General features: G+C 41.9%; 1 protein-coding gene across 7 annotated transcripts in view; it reads left to right on the forward strand.

Annotated features, from left to right (window-relative positions):
- Positions 1-23,670, forward strand: part of EHBP1 (EH domain binding protein 1) — a 305,392-nt gene that overhangs the window by 56,029 nt on the left and 225,693 nt on the right. For all 7 annotated transcript variants that reach the window (XM_039342992.1, XM_039342996.1, XM_039342991.1 and 4 more), the window contains 2 exons: positions 13,340-13,397; positions 17,738-17,833. In XM_039342992.1, coding sequence (XP_039198926.1) covers positions 13,340-13,397; positions 17,738-17,833 — 154 coding nt within the window. The remainder of the gene's footprint in view (positions 1-13,339; positions 13,398-17,737; positions 17,834-23,670) is intronic.

A 23,670-nucleotide genomic window follows, 5' to 3' on the forward strand; every position in this document is an offset into this window, starting at 1 on the left:
GTTTCAACAAGGTATTTCATACACAGTGGGGCACTTGCAGCAGAGTTCTGAAAAATTTGCATCACGTTGCCCTGATTTCCCAATGCTGCAATAAGGAATAGGTAGTTATAGTATTCATTATTATGAAACTTAAGTAGTTAACTTTCCTAAAAGTTTTGTGGCCCATTCTCCAGCAGGATGGCTGCAGAGTCCACTCGATGGGTTCTATGACAGCCTTCCTGCCCGGCAGACTGGGTAAAAACTTTGGGCACACTCTTCCCTTGGGCGTGACCCCAGTTTTGACTCAGTCTCGAAGCCCGTTAGCAGCTAGAATCTTAGCTCCTGACAAAAGATTTTACAATTAGGCCTAAAGCCCTCTTCTCTCTCTGCCAAATTTACAATCAAATTAAAAGGCTCACAGGGAGTCGTTTTCCTCTCAGCTTTGGCTCGGAGCTCCGAGCAGCTGACAGATCGCCTTTCCTTGAAGGCGTCGCCCAGGAGTGGTGAGAGTATCAAAAAAAAAAAAAAGAAGAAGAACAAACAGCCGAGAGAAGCTGCGAGAGGCAGCGGAGACATTAGGGAGCGTCGGCTGCCTTTGTCTCCCAGATCAGCTGGGGCGCGCAAGACTCAAAGCCCCAGGGCTAATTAGAGCAGCGGCGCCCAGGATTCGGGGGGTTGCCAGCAAACGGCAACTCCTCCATCGTTTGACGGCCGTTTTTATTCAGCCCGCGGCACACCAGATCACCAGGGAAAGCCGCGGTCTGTTCCGGAGGGCTTGTGAGGGGTTTTCTTAGAGCGAAAGAGAGTTTCTAATACCTAGCTTCTGCCGCCCCCAAAGCCTCCTCAGCCAACGGAGCGACCGTTGGAGCCAAATTCGCCATTTTGAACCTTGTGGTTCTCCTTGGCAGTTAGCAGGAAGGTGTGGTCTTCACCTAGACTCCATTTTGGGTGTAATTCTTATAGCCTCCATCTTAGGTGGCTCATATTCTTGGAGTTTTTCCACAAGAAGTGAGGGATAGAGAGAGAGAGGGAGAGATAGAAAGGATTTATAAGCACACCCTGTGGACTGTCTTTACAGCCACATATTGGGGAATACATACTCACAACGCCAGCAAACCATTTGCCTTCTAATCCGGGCCATTACAATCGCCCTTGGTGAAGGAGAGGGAGGAAAATTTGAATTGGTCCACTGTTCTTCAAGGTGACCTTTAGTCACTGCCCCACAGGATCCTTCCTTCCAAAGGGACCTGTCTGTCCGGCCATTGGTTTCTTCGGTGCAGAATAAGCCTTGCAGACCTCATTCATCTGCAACTGACCTGCGTACAATTTACTCCCCACTCCAGGTATTGCCTACTCGGGGTACCTAGCCACAATGGCAGACAATGTCTCGCATTCAGCTATGCAGGGTCCCCAATTGCCCCCCCCCACAACAACAAAAACACAGACCCTCAGAATCTGAGGTGGGGGGGGAAGAAGAAGGCTAAAACAAAGCACCTTAAAGGGGACCATCCAAAACAGCTGAGCGAGAGGCCTCGAGGAGACATTTGGCTCTAGAAAGACAGTTTGCCAGGGCCCAGAAAACCAGTTCCAATGGGACAAGCATGGTTTCCCCTGCCCATTGGCGGCCCCTAATACAGAACCTACTCCCCAGGAAGTTCTCAGAACTTGGTCTCCTCTGGGGGAAACCGAACAGTTGGATTCCTCCCAATCCTCTTCACCTGCCTCCTCGCCAGACCATACTCCAGTTGTAGCTACGTCCATGGACAACGCTCAGGAGGACATATGGTCTGCCCAATTTCAGGCATTCATGCAGGATGCCTTTTCCCAGTTCATGGCATCTAAGGGCCAAGTAGCCTTTCAACCATCCCTTAAGGGACGAAACAAGACTCCGGCTACAAACATTTCTGAAGCTTCCTCTCAAATAGGAGAGGGAGAATCACTAGATCTAGACATGACTGACATGCCCCTTTCGGAGGACGAGGGGACCGCTCCTGAGCAGACGACAAGCTCTGGCCTCTTTGATCCAGCTCTTCTTAAATCACTTTTGATAAAGGCAGTCTCTACGGTCAATTTGACCTCAGTTCAGGAGGAAAATCCTTCCACAAGCAAGGAAGCAAACCCCCTCTTTGCTAAGAAAGTACCACAGGACAAGTACATTCCTTGTCCTGAGGTTTTTCGCACCTCTGTAGAGGAGCAATGGGTTTCCCTAGCAACGCCACCTACACGTAACAGTGTGGAAAGGAAGCTATTCAATGTGTCTCCTTCCTTTTCGGACATGCTAGACGTCCCCACAGTAGATAGCCCCCAGATCTCACTATTTTCAACTTCTGTGATTCCAGGAGACATGGCGGAGGCCTTGAAACCAGAGGAAAAGAAATTTGAGCACTCCCTCCATCGTTCCCACATGGCCGCAGCCTGGGCGGCCAAGGCGGCAACATCATTGTCGTTCTTCGCCAGGGCCTGTATTATGTGGCTTCGCGAGCTACAAACCACTGTACCTCCAGATCAGGTCAGATCTCACCAAACTTTGGCCAAGATACTGGCTGCCTCACAATTTATGGCTGACGCCTCACTTCACGCAACCAAGTATGCAGCAAGATCAATTGCGGCCACAGTAGCCTCTCGCAGATTACTGTGGCTTAAAAATTGGAAGACAGACCTAAAGGCCAAGTGGCGTCTATCCACATCCAAGTACAGTGGGTCACTCTTGTTTGGGTCCATTTTGGATCCACATGTGAGTGAGAGTAGGGACAAAAGGAAAATTCTAGTCCACCCATCAAAGAAATTAGACAGGAGAGGTACTCAGGAATTCCGGAGACAAGGTTTCCATCCAGGCAGCTCCTGGGACTGGAGACAGCCCTTTCGATCAGGGCAATCCTGGGACTGGTCTAGAGGCTCACGATCCTTCTATTCAAGACAGGATCGCTCCCAGGATCGCCCAAACATGGGAGCCAGAGGCCAATTCCAATCCAGGCAGCCCTTTAGAGGATCGGGAGGCCGAGCCTTTAAACGCCCCAAGTGACGCCATGCAGGACACTCCCATAGGAGGTCGGTTAGGGAATTTCATCGAGGTCTGGGAGCAGACCACGACCGACGCCTGGGTATTGGAAACAATCAGACATGGCCTGACCTTAGATTTTTGCTCTCCCCCACCAAACTGATTCATCAGATGCCCCATTTCCAGAAAGACACACAAGGCAAGGTTGGTAACCTCGGCCATTGCACACCTCTTGTCAATTCAGGCCATAGAAAGGGTACCAAAGGAAGAAGAAGGAAGAGGATTCTACTCCATCCTCTTTGTGATCCCAAAGACATCAGGAGGGTGGAGAGCGATACTGGACCTTAAAGGACTGAATTATTATGTAACCTACAGGAGGTTCAAAATGCAGTCCCTAAAATCCACCCTAGCCAGTGTCAGGAAGGGCAACCTCCTATCCTCATTAGATCTCACGGAGGCGTACCTGCATATTCCCATCCACCCCAAATACCGCAAATTCCTCAGATTTACCTACGTACATTGACATTACCAGTACAGGGCCCTGCCCTTCGGACTCTCCTCAGCCCCAAGGGTATTTACCAAAATCCTAGCAGCAATAGCGGCCCATCTCAGGTCAATGCCGGTGCGTGTTCAGTTTTATCTGGACGACATTTTGATTCAGTCCAGCTCTCGCGAGCAAGCAAAATTAGACCTTCAGACCACAATCCGCACTCTACAGGATCACGGATTCTCAGTCAATCTAGAAAAGAGCCATCTCACTCCCACAAGGAAGCTCCAGCATTTGGGAGCGGTGATAGACTCATCCCAGTGCAGGGTATACCTTTCCCAGGAGCGTCAAAGCAGCATTTCGAAGCTGGTTCGTCAGCTCCAGAGAGACAAGAGAGTACCTTTGATACAGCTCTCGAAGCTCCTGGGGAAAATGATATCTTGCATGGGCGTTGTTCCATGGGCAAGACTCCACTCAAGGGAGTTGCAGTGGTTCCTCCTCCCCTATCAGAGGAGGAACCTCAGTACCTCCAGCAGGAGGGTCTTGGTACCAAATCACGTACTCAGATCACTAAATTGGTGGATATCGCCCATGATGCTCAGGGGAAGCATATTCAGGGAACCGAACCGGGTCACGCTCACGACAGATGCGAGTCTATTCGGATGGGGAGCCCATCTGGGAACCCAGATAGCGCAGGGCCAGTGGAATCAGTCGGACCTCACTCACAGCATCAATTGGCTGGAACTTCGGGCCATTCACCTGGCTCTACGTCAATTCTCCCACCTAGTAACGGGAAGGCACATTCTCGTTCTAACCGACAATGTAGCAGCAAAGGCCCATGTCAACAAGGAGGGAGGAACACGATCCGTGGAACTGATGCAGGAGGCATCAGCTCTGGCTCGGTGGGCGGAAGCAAGGTTGGGTTCCATCAGAGCGGAACACATCTCAGGGGAGGCAAATCTCCAGGCAGACTCCCTGAGCAGAGCCAAGGTGGATCAGTCGGAATGGCGTCTGGATCCGGCTCTGTTCGAGGAAATCTCCCGGAGGTTCGGGCGACCGCACCTGGACCTGTTTGCCACTCCAAAGAACATGCAACTGCCCAGGTTCTTCTCCAGATTCCCGACTCCGGGATCGGAGGGAACGGACGCTGTCAGGTGTCGGTGGCCGGCGCAACTCCTGTACACCTTTCCACCACTCCCATTAATACCGGCAACCATACGCAAGTTGATCCTGGAAGGTGCAGAAGTACTCTTGATTGCTCCAAACTGGCCACGGCGTCCGTGGTTTGCTGACCTTGTGGACCTATCAATATCACCCCCGTGGAAGATTCCCCCGGACCGAGTAATACTCAGTCAGGGCAAACTTTTACATCCAGACCCTCAGTGGCTGCAACTAGCCGCTTGGCATTTGAGCGGCAGAGTTTAGCCATGTAATCCTATTCCTCAGGGGTGATATCGATCATTCAAGCATCTAGAAGACCTTTGACAAACAGGATCTATGACGCTACATGGAAGCGGTTCTGCAGGTGGTGCTCTCTACATCACCTAGATCCAATTTCGGTGACTATTCCCAATATCTTAGACTACCTATTAGAAGGTCTTAATAAGGGCCTATCAGTCAACACCATTCGTAGACAGGTAGCGGCCCTCTCAACTGTCCTTTCCTGTGACAATTCAACTTCTCTGTCGCAACATCCGGTGATTAGCGCCTTTTTAAAGGGAGCAGTCAATACTAAGCCTCCTGTTATACACAGATATCCTTCTTGGAACTTGTCTAAAGTTCTTCAAGCCTTGACAGCTTCACCCTTTGAGCCTCTCGACTCATGCTCTCTCCATCACCTTTCATTAAAGGTAGCCTTTCTAGTGGCTATCACTTCAGCGAGAAGAATCTCTGAAATAGCAGCACTATCAGTCAGGAAGGATCTCTGTACCTTCTTCAAGGACAAGGTGGTCCTCAGACCGGACCCTGCATTCATTCCGAAGGTAAACAGCATCTTCCACAGATCTCAGGAACTGACCCTTCCTGATTTCTGTCTGAATCCCAGACATAGGCTAGAACGCAGATGGCACAAGCTAGATGTGCGTAGAGCGCTTTGTTACTACGTAAAGCGCACTTCGTCTTTCCGTAAGACGGAAACTATTTGTTTCCTTCCAACCATCGACTATGGGGAAGAAGGTATCATCTTCTACCATAGGAAGGTGGATCAGAGCTTGTATAGCCCAAGCCTACGTCTCTCAGGCAATTCCAGTTCCACCACATGTAACTGCTCATTCAACACGCAGCGCGGCCACATCAGCAGCGTGGTCCACACAAGCCTCGGTGGGAAGAGATCTGTAAGGCCGCAACTTGGTCTTCTCCCTCTGTATTCGTCAGACATTACCGTTTAGACTCCTTTGCGGCAGCGGATGCCACCTTTGGAAGAAGAGTGCTACAGCAAGTTGTCTCTGCTCAGGATTCAATGGCCTAGACACTCCCTCCCAGGGGGACATGAGGGCTTTGGTATGTCCCATCGAGTGGACTCTGCAGCCATCCTGCTGGAGAAGGGGCGTTGTCTTACCTGAACGCCTTTTCTTAGCAGGATGATGCAGAGTCCACACCCTCCCAGGTATTAGGTCTAGGTAGGCATTGGACAAGGAGCTACTATATAGAATTCAACAAACAACTCTCGTCTCAGTCAAAACTGGGGTCACGCCCAAGGGAAGGGTGTGGCCAAAGTTTTTACCCAGTCTGCCGGGCAGGAAGGCTGTCATAGAACCCATCGAGTGGACTCTGCATCATCCTGCTGAGAAAAGGCGTTCAGGTAAGACAACGCCCCTTACCACCCCTGGAGAATTAATGACTCTAGTATCAAGTAAATCATCTCAATATATATTTTCAACTATCAATGACTGGAACCATCAACTATAGGATGGTCACAACTAGGGTCTCCAAATTTTCAAGCACAATTTTGCTTTTAGCTACTAATAATAATAATAATGACAATAATCACATCTCTGCTATTTTCAGAGCTAAGAACATCATCCTCTTGTTTTACGGTGCACAGATCTTTCATTTCAGAGTTGTAGGATCCACAGCTTATCTTTTAGAATACCATCCTGTGAAAGCAGTCAGGGCTGACCATGATGCTTGGACCTGGGTGGAAGTTTTGTAAAAAAAAATTGCATGTACACAGGATGTCATGAAATAAACATTTTGATAACGCTTTTAAACTAATGTCTGCTTAAGCAAAAATAAAACATTCAGGGCAATGCAAAACTAATTAACTACTTCTCTGAATGCTTACCAGCTTGATCTGCATATAAAATACAATCTGCAGATATCCCTAAGTGCAAGTAACAAATATTTGTATCAAGTAAATTAATGACTAGGTAGCTGAGCAAAGTCTAAGTCTAGGCTAACATCTAGCATGTACAAATAAATTCCTTTTGTGTTCTATAGGCAGATTTCACTCAGGAACAGAGAAAACGTGAGAAGCTGCTAACCATGGTTGCAGTTTCTAAAGCAATTCATGATATTTTTAGTTTTAAAAACTGGCATATTCCCAACTGTATCTTCTTGGTCTGGAAGAAATAGGAAACAATGCTAAATAAGCACTTCCTCACTATTAGATCAAACACAGCAGCAAAGAAGTAACATAAAGAAAATGTGTAACAAAAGGCAAGTGTACTAATCTGAAATGTCTAAATGCACTTATTGTTTCTGATTTCCTGCATTAATTTTTATGAATAAAACAGCAATTATAACTCTAGTAAAATATGATGGGCTGTTACTTTCTTTAAAAAACTGTTATAACCTAAATTGTTGACCAGAATTTAGCAATATTAAATTTTCAGAGGGAGGACGTTAAAAGTCATTTTAAAATAAATCTAAGCTTACAGCCACTCTTTGTTTAGTGACCGCATTCTACTCCAATGACTTAGTCGTTAAGCAAAATGGTTGCTAAGTGAACACATGACAGATGGAGATGCTGGGAAGACTGCTGGTTGCTGCTATATCATTCAGATAAAGTTATCTTGTACAGCTATGCTAGCACTCACTCTGCAGTGCTTTGTTGTCAGGCACAAAGTTTTGGTAGTAAAAGCTCACATTGGTTTGAAAATTAATTTTTATTATTGTTTATTACTGTGCACTTCCGAATGATCGCTAGCTGAATTAGTCACAAAACTAGGAATATAGTTAAAAATTGTGAAAGTTCAGCGTATGATACTAGCAAAAAAAGCAATGAACTAGTGACGTAAGTTTTACCTTCAAAGAGTTCTGAATTTGTTCTTTGCATAATTATTTTTATCCTTCAATAGGTGCATCTGTTTATTGTTGTACTATTGGTACTTCACTTGTTAATTATATATTTTTTGTTCTTGCTTAAAAAGAGCAATTTAGCAGAATGCAATAATTAATTCAACCCAAGTCAAACACAGTAAAAATTGAATTAGTTGCGAGAGTGAACATGCAGACTTTATTTCTTTTTTTATTTCTTTTCCGAATCATCTTTAATGTTAAACAGGATGAAAAGGTCAGGGGTAGCAATATTAATAAAGTGTCAATTATTCTGAATTGAAAGAAGTTTTATTATGTTTTTAATTTTACAAAATGTAGTTCAATGTGGGTGATGAAGTTTAATGATTCTGTTTATTTATCAAATTTATATGCCGTCATCTCATAGTACAAGGCAACATGTTTGCTTTGGTTTAATGATTGCTGTCATTTGCTTATAATAAAGCGTAATAGGAAAGTCGAACTATACTTTGTATCACAAGATAGCAATATTGCAGCAAAATATTGCTCTTGTCTCATTTATTAAAAAAAATGATGTCCTCTACAACACTGTCTATAAGAGAAAACTAAGAGAAAAACAAATGCTCTTTCATCTCAGTAAAATTGTCTGACCTTGGTTACTTGTGCCATAAATATATCTATGCTGGTGCTGATACTTGCTTATTACAAATTACTTATTCTCAGGTTTCCTATTTTTTTTCAAGATGAAAGAATATATAGGTTTTTCTCCTGATCTGTCCATAAGGTCTTCCAACAGTATACATGTAATTCTCAACTTAGGACCACAATTCAGCACAAAATTTAGGTTGTTAAGTGAGACAGTTGTTAAACAAGTTTGCCTCATTTTACAATCTTTCTTGCCACAGTTAAGTGAATCACTGCAGTTGTTAAGTTAGTAACATGGTTGTTAAGTAAATCTGACTTCCTGACTGACTTTGCTTGTCAGAAGGTTGCAAAAGTGATCATATGACAGTGCAGCTGTCATAAATATGAACCAGTTGCCAAATATCCAAAATTTGAACATATGACCATGGGGGCTGAAATGGTCCTAAGTGTGAAAAGCAGTTATAAGTTACATTTTTCAGTGCCGTTGTAACTTTGAATGGTCACTAAGCAAATGGTTGTAAATCAAGGATTACCTGTATTCATTGCCACCATACAGGTAATCCTTGAGTTATGAATGTAATGGAGCCTGCCAATTACATTCGTAACCCGAGGATTCATAGGAGTGAATCATGTAACATGAACGTGATCATTCCCTGCTTTTGCCCATGCATTTGCTAATCGAATGTGCAGGTCGTTAATACATAAGGTATTTCAGGGTGGGGAAGGTTGGGGGGGAGAATTGCATCCCTATAGGCTCCAGTCGTCTTTGCGAAAAGCCTTTGCCACTGAGAACAGAGGCCAGGAGGGGCGCACGCGTTCTCGGTGGCAAAGGCTTTTTGCAAAGATGGCAAAAGTCTTTGCAAATGGAGGGAAGGCTTCGGTACTTCAGGTCTTCCCTCCATTTGTAAAGCTTTTTGCCACAGATTTATTTATTTATTTATTTATTTATTTATATGCCGCCCAATCCCAAAGGACTCAGGGCGGCGTACAAAATTAAAACAATCATCGAGAATAAAACAATAAAATAATTCAATCATACCGCAAGTCCGATCATGTCCTGCCCCCCTGGGGACATCAGCCCCAGGCCTGCCGGAACAGGAGAGTTTTAACGGCTTTCTTAAAGGCCGGCAGGGTGGGAGTTGTTCGAACCTCGGAGGGAAGTTGATTCCACCAGGTTGGAGCCACCACAGAAAAGGTCCTTCCCCGAGGGCCCGCCAGCCCACATTGTCTGGCCGACGGGACCTGAAGGAGGCCCAATCTATGGGACCTCACCGGTCTCTGGGAACTGTGCGGCAGTATGCGGTCCTGTAAGTAACCTGGCCCTATGCCATGAAGGGCTTTAAAGGTGATAACCAACACCTTGAATTGCATCCGGAGACCCACAGGAAGCCAGTGCAGCTCGTGGAGGATAGATGACACGTGGGCGTACCTTGGCGTACCTTGTCCAGGCCTCCATTTGCAGAGAGCAGAGGCCTAAAGTACCATGAGATTAGGCGAGATCAGTAACTGAGATCTCGTGCTACTGATCTCGTGTGAACTGGCGGTACTTTAGGCCTCTATTCTCTGCAAACAAACCGAAGACCTGAAGCACCAAAACAGGCCAAGAAACTGAAGGCTCGCTAGATCTTCGTGAGTATCCACAGGCCCAGTGCTGATGAAGACCCAGCGGGCAGGGAGGAATAAGCAGGGTGAATGTTGCACTTCCTCTGCAATTGTTCATAAGGGTGAATGACTGCCGTGGTGCTGCAACATTCGTACCTTCAGAGTTGTGTCGTAAGTACCGGAGGTATGTGTGTGTTATGTTGTAAGTTCGCTACATGAACTGTCATAACTTGAGGATTACCTGTAAAGGAGTACATCAACCTTCCTGCTGATCATTCTCTTCTTTTCTTTCCTTCCACTTTTCTGCAATGAGTTAGGTCTTCACATAATAATGTCTGAAAGTTTACAATTATCCATCATTTAGTAGCATGCCTTTGATTCCTGTATTGTAAGGTTTGGGGGATGGGGTGGGATTGTTTGACATCTAATAGTGAAGCCATATACTTGGACTGATTACAGCTGAACTCATATTTTTGGTAATTTGTCTTAAAAACCAACTAGGGTTTAGAACTAGGGATGTGGAACTGGGTAAATCCATTCCATTTAAATTTCTGTTTTTGCCAAAAATTAAGAGCTGCACAAGGTATGGGGTGATCAGATAGCTAGTCCAAGAAGCACTGAGTGACACATTCTCTCTTCAAAAACAGATGCATGAAAAGATAGAATGCTTGGCTCTCTAAATTGTTAATAAAGATAGAAGAAACCACTTAGTCATTTTATATATTTATAAATCAGGTACATCCCCCAGATATTTCCAGGAAAGGATGACTTCCTTTCAGTTTGTGTTGCCCCATCATGGATATGATGGCACTCAAACACCTATATTTGTCGTCAGCTAAATCCTTTGCAGAATTTTTTCAGTTCTTATTTAAGAACCAGACATCTGAAAAGAATACCTTTTTATGTACTCATTTGTCAATATGCATTGAGGGACTTTCTCCAGATTTTCTCCTTCATTTATAGGAACAGATATATAGCTGGAGGTCCTCCTCTTAATTTGTCACAGCAGGAATGAGTGGCCTTAGTGGCACTAGCTGTAACCTTTCCTGGGTCTGCCTTAGCCTAACTTTGTGTTATATGACACAATACATAGTACATTTTTTTTGTTTTTATTTTTATTCAGGTTTCAGCATTTTAAGATTGCTATATTGCTTTAATTGTTCCTGTACTTGTACAGTTAGTCCTCGACTTATAAACTCAACTGGAACTAGAATTTTGGTCACTCAGCGAAGTGGTTGTTAATCGAGATGCCCACATGACCATTTTGCTCAATGACTGCAGTCCTGGCTTTCACAGTTGTGATCATTAAGTGGCAGACCAAAAAGTAGGCAGGCAGCTTCCCTCTGTGCACAGAAGAACTCGTGAGTTGGACTGGAGAAACAGACCAGGGATTGCGAAGATCCCTGCTTTATCTTTCCAACCCAGGGCAGGAGTTCTTCCCTCTGCATGTGGAAGAGAACCTACACACTAGGCTGAAGAGGCAAAGTAAGGATTGTGAAGAATTGAGCTTCATTTCTGCAGCCTGATGAAGGATTTCTGCCCCTTCCCATGCAGCTTTTGGGCTGCTTATCACACTGCTGATCTGGGGCTGTAAGAAGCTCTGAGCCACAGCACAAAGCTACAACTGCCCCAGAAAGCATCACTGGCCTGACCAAACAGTGTGGTGCAAAGCTTCCACACGTGGGAAGAGCAGGTGGCAGCCATGTCTAGGAAGGCCTATGCTCAACTTTGTATTGTGGACTAGTTACACCTTTTCCTGGATAGGGAGGCTCTCCATTCAATCACTCATAACCATCCCCTGTTTGAACTATTGCCACATGCTCTACATGGGGCTACTCTTGAAAAGTATCCAGGAGCTTCAGTTGGTGCAGAATATGGATGTGCAGGCAATTTTGGGTGCCCAAAGAAGGGCACATGTAACATCTTTGTTCCAACCACATTGGTGCCAGTTTCCTTCTGGGTCCCATTCAAGATGTTGGTTATGACCTATAAAGCCCTACATGGCATGGGGCCAGGCTGCCTATAGAACCTTCTTCCCATTACATCAGCATGTCCCATCTGGCCAGGCAGGGAAGAATGTTGCGGAACTCGTCAAGTTAAAGAATTCTGATTGATGGGGCAGGAAGAGAGCCTTCTCCACTGTTGCCCCTGCATTTGGAATGTTCTCTCCCCCCTCCCTCCTCCAAGGTGAGACACCCCCCATTCTCCTGGATTAAACATGGCTCTGCAGCTTTGTGTGAGGAACCCAGAAAAGCATGTAACCATGGGGCTGACTGGTGCCCTTAGAGGCCTTCCTTCACTTTCAATTAATTTCTCACAATGTTTTAATCATCTTTGTCTCTTTTAAATTCTTTAACTTTTATATATTGTTTTTATATTTTGTTATATATTGCCTAGGCTCCCTCTGTGAGGTAGATGAGCAGTTTAAAAATGTGATAAATAAATAAAGTTCCAACAGCACACCCCAAAGCAGGTACATCCCAGAAGCTCCAACAGCACGGCCCCAAAGCATGCATACCAAGACTTTCTCTCCAAATTGACCTTCACCATCTTGCTCTCGCTGCTGACAAGGTGCACCTGTCCTGACCTTTCATGAAGAAACCATGTAAGGCTTATCTTCATCAGGTTCTGTGAGCAAATTCCCATAAGTAACCTTGGGAAGAAAGCCTTGTGTGGGTAGCAGCTGCCTCATGAGGGGACAACAGCAGGAGCAAGAAGGTCAGCTAAGGGCTGCAGAATGCAGGGGGACAAAAGGATATAGACGGTGGGGGGAGATATGTGGTGGAAGAAAGACTCCCTGCATTCATAAGTGCGAGTGGGCTGCTAAGCACCTGAAATTTGATCATATGACTGGAGAGGTGTTGCAACAATCAAAACTTGGGGGACCGATCATAGTACTGCCAACACAATACTGCTCAATACTGCCATATCTTCAAGCAGTCATTTAAAAAATGGTCATAAGTCAACTTATATTATAGGAAGAGAAGATAAGTAGATAGCACCATATTTTCTCCCACATTGTTTCCCTCAAAGTTGTATTTTCCAAAGAACAAGCTGGAATAATTGATGTATTTGTATGTGTTATATACATTAAGGCACTCATAGAAATCATTTAAAATTGCTTTGCTTTCTATATATGTATATAATACATAGAATTATTTTTCAAAAGAGGATTTTCATTCTTCTTGATTTGAAAAAGTATTGGTGAGTGGTACCATATACAATAAATGGTTCATGTTAGTAGCTAATTATATTTTAGCTTTTTTTATAGTATGCAGGAATGGGCAGAGATAGTGTAATTTTTACGGTTATAGTTTATGTTATAATCTCAAGTAGCTTTTAAAATCACCATAGGAACAATTAATAGTGAATATATTTGTTTTTCCCAATAGGCAACCAGATAAATTGGTAGTGGTTTGGACAAGAAGAAGCCGAAGGAAATCTTCTAAGGTTAGTTATTTCCCATTAATTAGGGGCTATAATTTGAAATCTCTCATATGATAATTGTTCTGGTTCAAGACAAAGATGAGAGAACTAAAATTTTTAAAGGAATTTGTTTCTAACACATTACTGTTATTGTTAATAAACCCTGCTGCTATGATTGATTTTGTATCTCTGCATGTTTTTTTCAATCTTAATAATAACCTCAGTATTTATCATTATGATAATTTATGTTATACAGATCTTTACATTGTATAAAAAAACAAATAAGTGATTCTTCAATTTTCCTTGAAAGCTATTCCTATGGCATTCAATTGTAATATACATGCTAATTTATTAACTTATCTATTTACTAGACTATTGTTTTTAATTTTTTCCCCCATTTTTATGTCCCAGGGTTTTACTATCAATAATAGTACTATTTGTAACAATATTAACAAGCACAATCCAGCTGAAACAACATTTTTCTTCTGGAGCTTTATATAAAAGAGAGTAACAATAATTTAAATATATGCTGTAATGCTCAGCATAAAAAGTACTACAAGGATAACTGCAGATCACTCTAACAATAAATTATTTCTCACTTTTATCCAGAACATCTTTAGTTTACTGTGGATGTAGTTTACTACGTAATGATATAAGCTAGATGTGCAAGAAAGAAAAGAAAAAAGATACAAAGAAGTAACTTCCAATTTTCTTTACAGCAGTTATAAGTACAACTATAAAGTTAACTCTGACACTATGATCATAACATAACTCTCATCTTTCTGCAATCTATCCTATCTAACCATCAAAACCATAAACTATAAATTCATTTTTTCTGTTTTATGCAAAACGTCCATAAGAGATTTCCAATCAACAATACATATAGACACAGTCTTCTCTAATCAAAAATGTCATTTTAGCTGTCTCAGCAAGTTTAATCGTCACCAACCATTCCTCTATTGTGGATAGCGCTGAATCGATCATTGCTAAATGATAATTGAAATGCTGTTTTTCTGGTTCTTACTCAATAGTCGGACTGGGATATGGAGGAATCTATATTCTCTTGGCTACAATAACCAGGGCTGCTGGTGGACAGAGCTAGAATGAGGACTGCCCTATTTTTTTTTCTTTTTTATCTGATTTATCACAGATTACTTCCTCAATTCCAATTGTCCCTTTCAACTTTTCTGGTTTCCCACCTCTTTCCTTTCTCTGTACTTTCATCTCCCTCCTCCTGATTTTATCTGGATAAAAGGGGGCTGAAGATCATGGTTTTCCAATTCCACTACAAGACATTATAAGTCTGGTTAGGGTCAATTTGCTGACATGAATAAATAGCAAATGGTTCATTATTTATTATTTATTTATATCCCACCTTTTATTATTTTTATAAATACCTCACAGTGGAAAACATATCTTCCTTCTCCTATTTTCCAGTAACAATGACCCTGTGCCTGAGTTGGGCTGAAAGAACCCAGCTGGTTTTGATGCCTAAGGCAAGACTCAGTCTCCTGCTTTCTAGCCTAATGCTCTAACCACTAGACCAACTGTTACTATTTGATTTAGTCCTGGAGGAGTCAGAATGGGCCAATCTGTGTCTCTTTATTCAATTATGCTCTCATGCATTCTCATAAATATAGAAAGAGGGTTAAAATAATTTTGGTAATTAAAATGCTTCTTTAATATTAAGCAAAATGAAGGGAGTTATGTGCACAAAGCAGCCCCATAATAGGAATGCCAGGCATAAATCTGAAATGTGCATGATAAGATAAGCTTTATTGTCATTTACCTGTATACACAATGGCACACATTAAAATGAAATTCCAATGCCCCTCTCTCAAACGAAGGAACACCACCCACCAAACAATGTCATCACCCCACGAATAACAGTAATCATATAATAACAGCAGTAGCACCTAAAATGCTGACTTACACAAAAATTACACCAAAATTAATATTAATCAGAGTCCATTTTGTATACATAGCGTAAAAAAGAATTTTTGAGAGTTAACAGGATTGATACTATATGGAACAAAGTGATTACAGAATCTGGGTGTTCTGTTTTGGATACCACAAAGCCTCCTCCCAGAAGGTAACAATGAAAACTGATCATGGAGAGGATGTGTAGCGTCCCAGACAATACTACTGGCTCTGGTCCAACAATGCCTATATGCCAGTGGTGGCGAACCTATGGCACGCGTGCCAGAGGTGGCACTCAGAGCCCTCTCTGTGGGCACGCGCACCATGTCCCGGAGATGGCAACTATCCTCTTCAACCAGCCGCCCGCTAACTCGCCGAGATCCCACATGGCTAGATGCATCCCAGCACCCATGCGCTCGCTGCCCTCTGTGTGCGGGGGCTGATGGTGTCAGGCAGCAGCCGCCCCTGCCTCGCCTTGCCCTGTGACGGCACCCCCGCCCTGCCTCGCCTTGCCTCACCTCATCCTGCAGGATGAGCCTCCTGCCCATCGCCCCACCCACCAAAGACCCCCTGATCTCCCCAACCTTGCCTGGCCCCCAAAGGCATCCCTCCCCAGGAGCAACATCAAGCTGGCCACGGCAGCCAATCTGCCATGACCACTGTACCCACGCCTACCCAGCGGGCCACGCCCACCCGGCACCCGGCGATACATAAGAGGTTTTGGGTTGCAGTTTGGGCACTCGGTCTCTAAAAGGTTCGCCATCACTGCTATATGCCATGTATTTATTTATTTATTTATTTATTTATTTATTTATTTATTTATTTATTTATGAGACTTATATACCGCTTTAAGTGCAAGCACTCTCTAAGCGGTGTACACCAGTAAGCAATGTATATATATATTTACATTGCCCCCAACAACCTGGGTCCTCATTTTACCTACCCTGGAAGGATGGGTCAACCTTGAGCCGGTGAGATTTGAACCGCTGACCTGCTGAACACAGTCAGCTAAAGTGGCCTGCATACTGCACTCTAACTGCTGCGCCACCTCGGCTCTTATGTCCTGGATAGAAGGAAATGAACTTGCAATAATACTGTCCACCGTTGTCACCACTCTCTGCACATCCTTCCTATCCAAAGCAGATACTATGTTATGTTAATAGGAATCTACCCCAATGCTGTATATGCCCACTTCTACTCATATGAAAGAATTCTGCTTTCCTTTGCTTCAAGGACATACAAGGAAAGTGAATCTGTTCTGTTGCATATCATAGTGCACAGTCCCTTGTTAGTTTAGACATATAATACAGGCAGCAGCACTCTGATGCTCTTAGCTTTTCTGAATTTTCAGATAGCAAGTAAAGTTGGTCTTTACTTCAAAAAAATTCACCTTTCCTCAATTGTGAAATATTTGAGCTATCCTTCAGGAGTTAAAATAGCTTTGCAGAGAACATTAATTAGCTTGATTTGAATAAGAGCATTCTTTGAATGTTCAAAGAACATTTCTCAAATAGCAAGAATTGTAGGACTAAGACTTCCAGTTCAAGAATTATAATAAAACGATTTTTAAAAATCTTCTATATTTTTATGTGATTAGAAAGGTCTGTCTCCAGGTCTACAGATCAATAAAGTTTTCTAAGGCCTTAGTCATCCTGCCAGTAATGCATAAGCAAAGAAATTAGTTTTAACTAAATGCATTCTTGGAAGCAAGTCAAATGTAGGATCCGGTTGTATCGAGAAGATATTTGTGTCCCGAGATTTACCTAAATGTATAGTTTGGCATAAATATTTTATTATATTACTGTTATTTAGCTCTGCATCCTACCTTTTGTACAGGACCTCAGGGCAGTGTATATATTACTCTTTTTCCTCTTTTTCCCCCATGGCAATATCCTATGAGCTAGTTGGGCTAAAAGAGAGAGAGAATGACTGACCCAAATAAGAATCCAATGGAACGATGGGACAGAATGTCTCAGTCTGGTTGTCTGATGGAGTTGGAGCAAATGTAACACAATTATATCAACAGATAAGAAAAGTAGGCACATTCCGTTTTTAACTTTTGCCAAAACAGGTATTTTGTACAACATTTTACTTGGTTCTCTCCTTTTTCCATTATACTAGAAGTTAATTACAGGAGCTTCTTCTCATTGCCTAATAGCCAAATGATAGTAGTGGGTGAAAATGTTAAAGCTATACACGAGCAAAAATGTTGACCAAATGTGGTAAACATGAGAGGCTTTTGCAGTTCTATGGGGTAAAAGAAAGTGATGATTTGTGACTGGTTTTGTCGTGATTGGTATTAGATATTTTTACATCTAGCTTTAATCCTATGCATTGTTCTTTCAATCATCTTTACCCATAAGTAGCAAATATAGCTCTCTGCATTCATCTCAGCTGTTACGTCTACACAGCTTAAGACTTCTTCAAACAATTTTTTTCTTCAGGCTCATAGTTGGCAGCCAGGAATAAAGAATCCTTATCGTGGGGTAGTAGTGTGGCCTGTTCCTGAAAACATTGAAATCACTGTGACACTTTTTAAGGTAAGTGTGTGTTTTGTTTTACTTCAAATTGCCCAAATTTATGAATAGACGAATGATGAACTTGAATTCTATGTATACTTATATACATACTTATATATGGTACCAATTGGACAACTCTCACTTTGATCTTCACTGCTTAAATAAATGAACAAAGTGCCTCCATATAATCATTCAAGAAACCCTCTTTGCTGATGATTGTGCTCTCTTGATGCATAAAAGCCAATGATGTACAATTGATTCTGAACTTCTCAGATGTTGCTGTGCTCCTTGGCCTGATTTCATTCTGAACAAAACTGAAGTACTTTACCAGCCTGTGCCAGGTACCAAGACCATAAAACCAAAAATCACTGTTCATGAAACCAGCTGACAAAAGTAAACAACTTCAAACACATAGGAAGCATCATCTCAAGTAGTAGATCTTTGAACAAAGAAATTGACTCCAGGATCAGCAAGGCCAGCCAGATACTAGGATGGTTGCATACTAGAGTGCTTAATCAATATAACATCTCTATCTCCAGAAAGCTAGAAAGTTGTGGTTATCCCTTCTGTCTTATATGGATATGAGTCCTTGATTCTGTATTGAAGGCACATCAAACAACTGGAAAAAAAAATCACAGACACATTCATTGGCAAGACCATGTCTCCAACCTGGAAGTCTTTGATGACCCAGAGTGCACCAACATTGAGTCCCTGATTAGCAGAGCCCAGATGAGGTGAGTGGGACAGATCATCAGAATGGATGACCACCTTGTGTCTCGCATTTGCTCTATGGCTTATTGAACTCTGGGAAGAGATTCAAGGTTGACTATGCAAGCACTTCAAAGATGCTGTGAAAGAAACCCTATGCCACTCTGAGATCCAGCCTAGGTTGTGGCTGCTGACAAAATCTGAACCCTGTGCTATGAAGCCTCCACCACCTTTAAAGGGAGACGACCCCAAAATCTATTAGAAAACCCTGAGTGGCATCACAGAATAACACCCATAGCCACTGCAACAATGGACTTCCAGAGCCCCCATCATACTAGACCAGGGGTCCCCAACCCCCGTCCATGGACCGGTACCAGGCCATGGCATGCCAGCAACCGGTCCACACAAACAAGCAAAGCCCCATCCATGGGATGCAGGCAGCACACAAAACCATGCACTCTCTGGTACACGGAAAAACCTTTCTCCATGGAACTGGTCCCTGGTGCCCAGAAGGTTGGGGGCCTCTGCATTAGACACTATACTTCCAGACTGGGACTGCAGAGCCACCACTGTATCCAAAGATAAGCTGCAAAAAGCATGTCTTAAAATCCAAAAGATTACCATATATTCACTGCTTCATTATAAATCAAAGTAAAGAAACCACATTAGTGCTTAATGCTGTGAGTTCAGTAAATAAGCTGTCAAGGAACTATAGGATCACTTTAGAGAATTTACCACAAAAATTGGTCTGCTATTTAAAAACATGTTGGTTTGACCAATAACAAACCCATCAAGGTCTTATTCAAGCAAGGATGTTTCTATAAAAAGTTATTTGGATTCAGAATAATGAATAAAGCTATCATGAAACTGGAAAAAAATACTGTTTATTTGCAGTACATGCCAATTTAATTTACTACAGATTAGGTTCATCATCCAGGACAATAAAATCTGGTCCCCAGGTCTTTAGGTATAGGGCTGGTACAGGTAGGAAGGGGAACAACAGAAGTTGAAGGGATGAGACTGTGTGTGTGTGTGTGTGTGTGTGTGTGTGTGTGCACACATTTTCAACACAGAGATGCTCTGCAGATTGGAAACTCTTTTTTCCTGCTTCCATCTCTTTGAACCTGTAGTTCTACAACAAGGGTTAGCAACCTGCAGTCTGTGGGCTGCTTGCAACCCTTGAAATCCATTTTTGTGGTTCCAAAGGCCCTGGGAAATAGATGCTGAATTTCAATAAACTGCTGATAAAAGGATGTGCAATTTTCTGCTGGTTTCTGACAGTTACTGACACAGAAAAAGTGTTAATCCCTAAAAGTGGCTTAACACAGCTAATACCAAAACACCACCCTCCCCAATCCTGCCAATCCTGCCAAGCCACTGGAAATCTTGTTCTCCTCCACTTAGCTGATGGTTTTATATCATTATCCCATAGTGGCCTTGGCTATCCAAACCATTAAAATAAGCCACCGAAACTTTGCTTGCTCTTGTACATAGGTAACCAGTGTTCATACTGAGAGATAATTTGCTGACAATTTAAATTATTTACACAGTTATATATTTATACAATTATATATTATATTTGTGATTATGTGTAGACTTCATTTTAGCTATTGCCTCATACAGCAATTGTTGGCAGTTACAAGAGTGGTGAAAAAGTAACTTTACAACCAGTCCTTTGATTTATGATCTTTGCAGATCTATAAAGAAAAGGAGAGCTGAAGTAAAATTGTAAAATGTTTTACTTACAACTACTTCACTTAATGACTGAGTTGCTGGTCCCAACTGTGATTCCTAGACATCCATATTCCTAGGTAATACATTACTATACTAGCCATTAGCTGAAATAGTCTAGGTGGCTGGCAAAACAGAAATTCAGAAGCATCATAAAACACAGCATACAATATTCAGAAATTAAATTGTTGCCAAACCCAAAAGTAAAGACCTGTAAAATAAGACATATATCCCTGGGTAATTTCTGCTTTTAAAATAGAAGGAATACATAGCTGAAAGAATAAGAACTAACTGTCTGGAATCTGAAATATTTCAGTGTAGGAACCTAGTAGGCATGCATTCCCAGCAATTGGGAATGACATTCCACACCCAGGACACCTCTTCCTTGTTCTGAATAGCCACACGCTTATTTATTTTGAAAGAGGAACCAACTAGCTATATATGGAAAGATATGGTATGTTATCTGACCTAATCTCAGGTGATTTCAGGCTTTCAGTTGGACCTAAAGATATCCCAGAGGCTGGCACAGGCCATCAAATGGTACTGGCGTAATATATCTGCTCACCTTATTTTGGAACATCTCTAAAAGCCAACCTTGGTATAAGACACCAACTAGCATTTCAGTAATTTAACAGAGCAAGAAAGTATTTCTATATCACCTAATAGCCAATCTTCTGAGTAATTGACCATATAAAGCTTAGTACTTTAAAAGAGAAGGCCTGATATAAAGAGCCTCGTGTATTAAAACAATGGCAGAATAACACTTAAGTGAAACCCCAACAGCATACTTCCAAAACTTTTATGGTGACCTAATTCTTGCTCCCTCTGCAGCTCCTTAGAGATCCTAGCCACTTGCTGGGATTCATAACAATTGTCCATACTCTAAGATCATCAGTCTCATCTAAATTAAAGGGCACCATGTTGGAGAGGGTTGGGGATCAGCGGGTTCAAATAGGGGAGAGAGATGTCCCAAGGGAAAGAAATAAGGTTGCACTGCCATTTTGCATCCCAACAGAACCTATTTGCACTGATTAAAAGCTGAAGATCAGAGCTGTGCTCCTGTTTTTTATCAGTAACTGGCAGTGGCTGATGACAGAATGCATTGCTCATACAGTCTGTATAGGAATCAAAGATAAAGCACCGAATTTGTTTGCAAAGCAGCACTCTAAAATAGTAGTGTGGGTAAAGTACAGGCACCAAGCTAGACAAGCCTTGTGTTCTGGAAGTGATACCATTGTATTATCTCTGAATCTGTAAGTGGCTGTTGAAATGGCCTTGCTGATAGGATTAAAGGTTACCCGTCTGGGCATCTGTGACTAATGAGAATGTTAAGTATAGCCTCTTAGCAGTGGGCAGTGGGTACTTGAACACTTGTTACTTAAAAGCATAGAGGATCGGTCATTGGGCAGAATATTTGCCTGAAACAGAAACTTCCAAGGAACTTGTTCATATTCTTCCATTTGAGAAACCTCTATATCAGTGGTTCTCAACCTGTGGGTCGGGACCCCATTTGGGATCGAACGACCATTTCACGGGGGTCGCCAATCAAGGCTGTCCGCCATTTTTTCCCCTTTTCTTTGGCCACGCCCCTGGCACCCGGTGATGTATAAGTGGTTGGGGGTCACCACAACATGGGGAACTGTATTATGGGGTCGCGGCATTAGAAAGGTTGAGAACCACTGCTCTACATGAATATGATGGTCTGCCTTATCTGACCTTTTCTTTCCAAATGATATTTCTAGCTTTATGTTCTATGATGGAGCTTCAGTGGCCCCCAAAATTTCACCAAAGAAAATAGATGCCTATGATTGTCCAATGGACAAAGTGCACACCTCAAACTTAGATTAGTTCCAAATAACAGGTTTTCATTGTATGAGGAATAAGCTGAAGGTTGCCTTTTTTTATGAAATGATCAAATAAGAACCTTGTACCCCCATGATGACCTAACAATTAGATTGTGACATAAACATTTATAAATATAATCCATTGCAGCAAATGAATGAAATATTATCCCGAATCGATGATGTGATGAGGTAGTAGGGAATTAACTCAGAGAAAAGATATACAGCTCGGAATACAATACCTCTGGTCCCGGTGACCAACTCAAATTGGATCCTGCAAAAGATATACAGTTACTCTCCAGCCATGAGTATGTGTTATATGTATATTTTACCCAACTGGCACCACTACACATTGCAAAAATATGACTGAAACATAAAAAGTTGGTTATAATGTATACAATCAGAAAGAAGTCTAACAATGTTAAGGAACCAAGTATTTGTATCACACAATGCCAATATATGAAAGGTAAATGCTCTTAAAGGAAAAGTAAATAGAAAATAATCATCATCACAAAGAAAATTCTGTTCTACTCTTTTTTGTTATATTAAAGATGATAACTGGTTGAAACCTACAGATTTTTCAAAAAAGGTGGGCTTGTAATTAATATCTGTGTGTATGTATGTATGTATGTATGTATGTATGTATGTATGTATGTATGTGATGTACCAGATGATTATAGTAGCAATGTCTACCGTCATTTGCAGCTCCTGTCCAAACTTTTTTTTCAGTAGTTTCTGTCCCTTCATTTTTATTTAATTTAGGATCTTATTTCTTCCTTATTTCTTTAGAATAACTTGCCTAAATTGATAAAATCCACACATTAAAAGTATAGGTTTCAAAGACACAAGATTACCATAATCATTAGACTATATGTAGTTTGGAGTAGGTACCATCTTGTTAAACTTCAGTACCTAGGAATTTAATTCTTCAATAACCTACTGTAGGTATTAAAATGTAATTTCTAAAAGGATTAAAAAGTTACATTACTGAAGAGACTCATACATATCACCAATAGATATAGACTCTTTTTCTCAGAATGGTATCTGGAACAAAATTATAAGAACAAACAAAACCATCACAAAATAAGGCATCTAGATTAAGAATTAGCAATTTTTGAATTTAATATCACAAATGAAGTATCTCACTCCTAAAGCGTTTGCCATGTCATACAATATTTACTTGGTTTAGTATCAAACTTCATTTTGAGGTATAAATAGAATTCTGATCTATATATGATATTTAAGGAGGGGATATGATTATTTTCCATACATACTGCATTCCTTCCTATTACCATACAGTTCTTTCAACGATATTAGATTCACACATTTATTATGGGAAGGCCCTCTGATTAGGATTATAGCTTAATCTTCCATGACAGTGAGTACCATTCTAAGCTACTCTTTTTCACGCTACACTTCATTCCACTCTATTTCAGGGTTGACAATAACTTAAAGATAAACATGGTAAAAAGTCTGTTAAAAATAGATGTAAATAATTGTAGTAATTGAAAAATAAATATTACTACCGTTTTACAGAACTTTAGTAAGACCACACCTGGAATACTGCATCCAGTTTTG

This window comes from Crotalus tigris, unplaced genomic scaffold (genome assembly GCF_016545835.1).
Source record: "Crotalus tigris isolate CLP2741 ecotype Arizona unplaced genomic scaffold, ASM1654583v1 scf7180000017831.1706817, whole genome shotgun sequence".
Taxonomy (NCBI): Eukaryota; Metazoa; Chordata; class Lepidosauria; order Squamata; family Viperidae; genus Crotalus; species Crotalus tigris.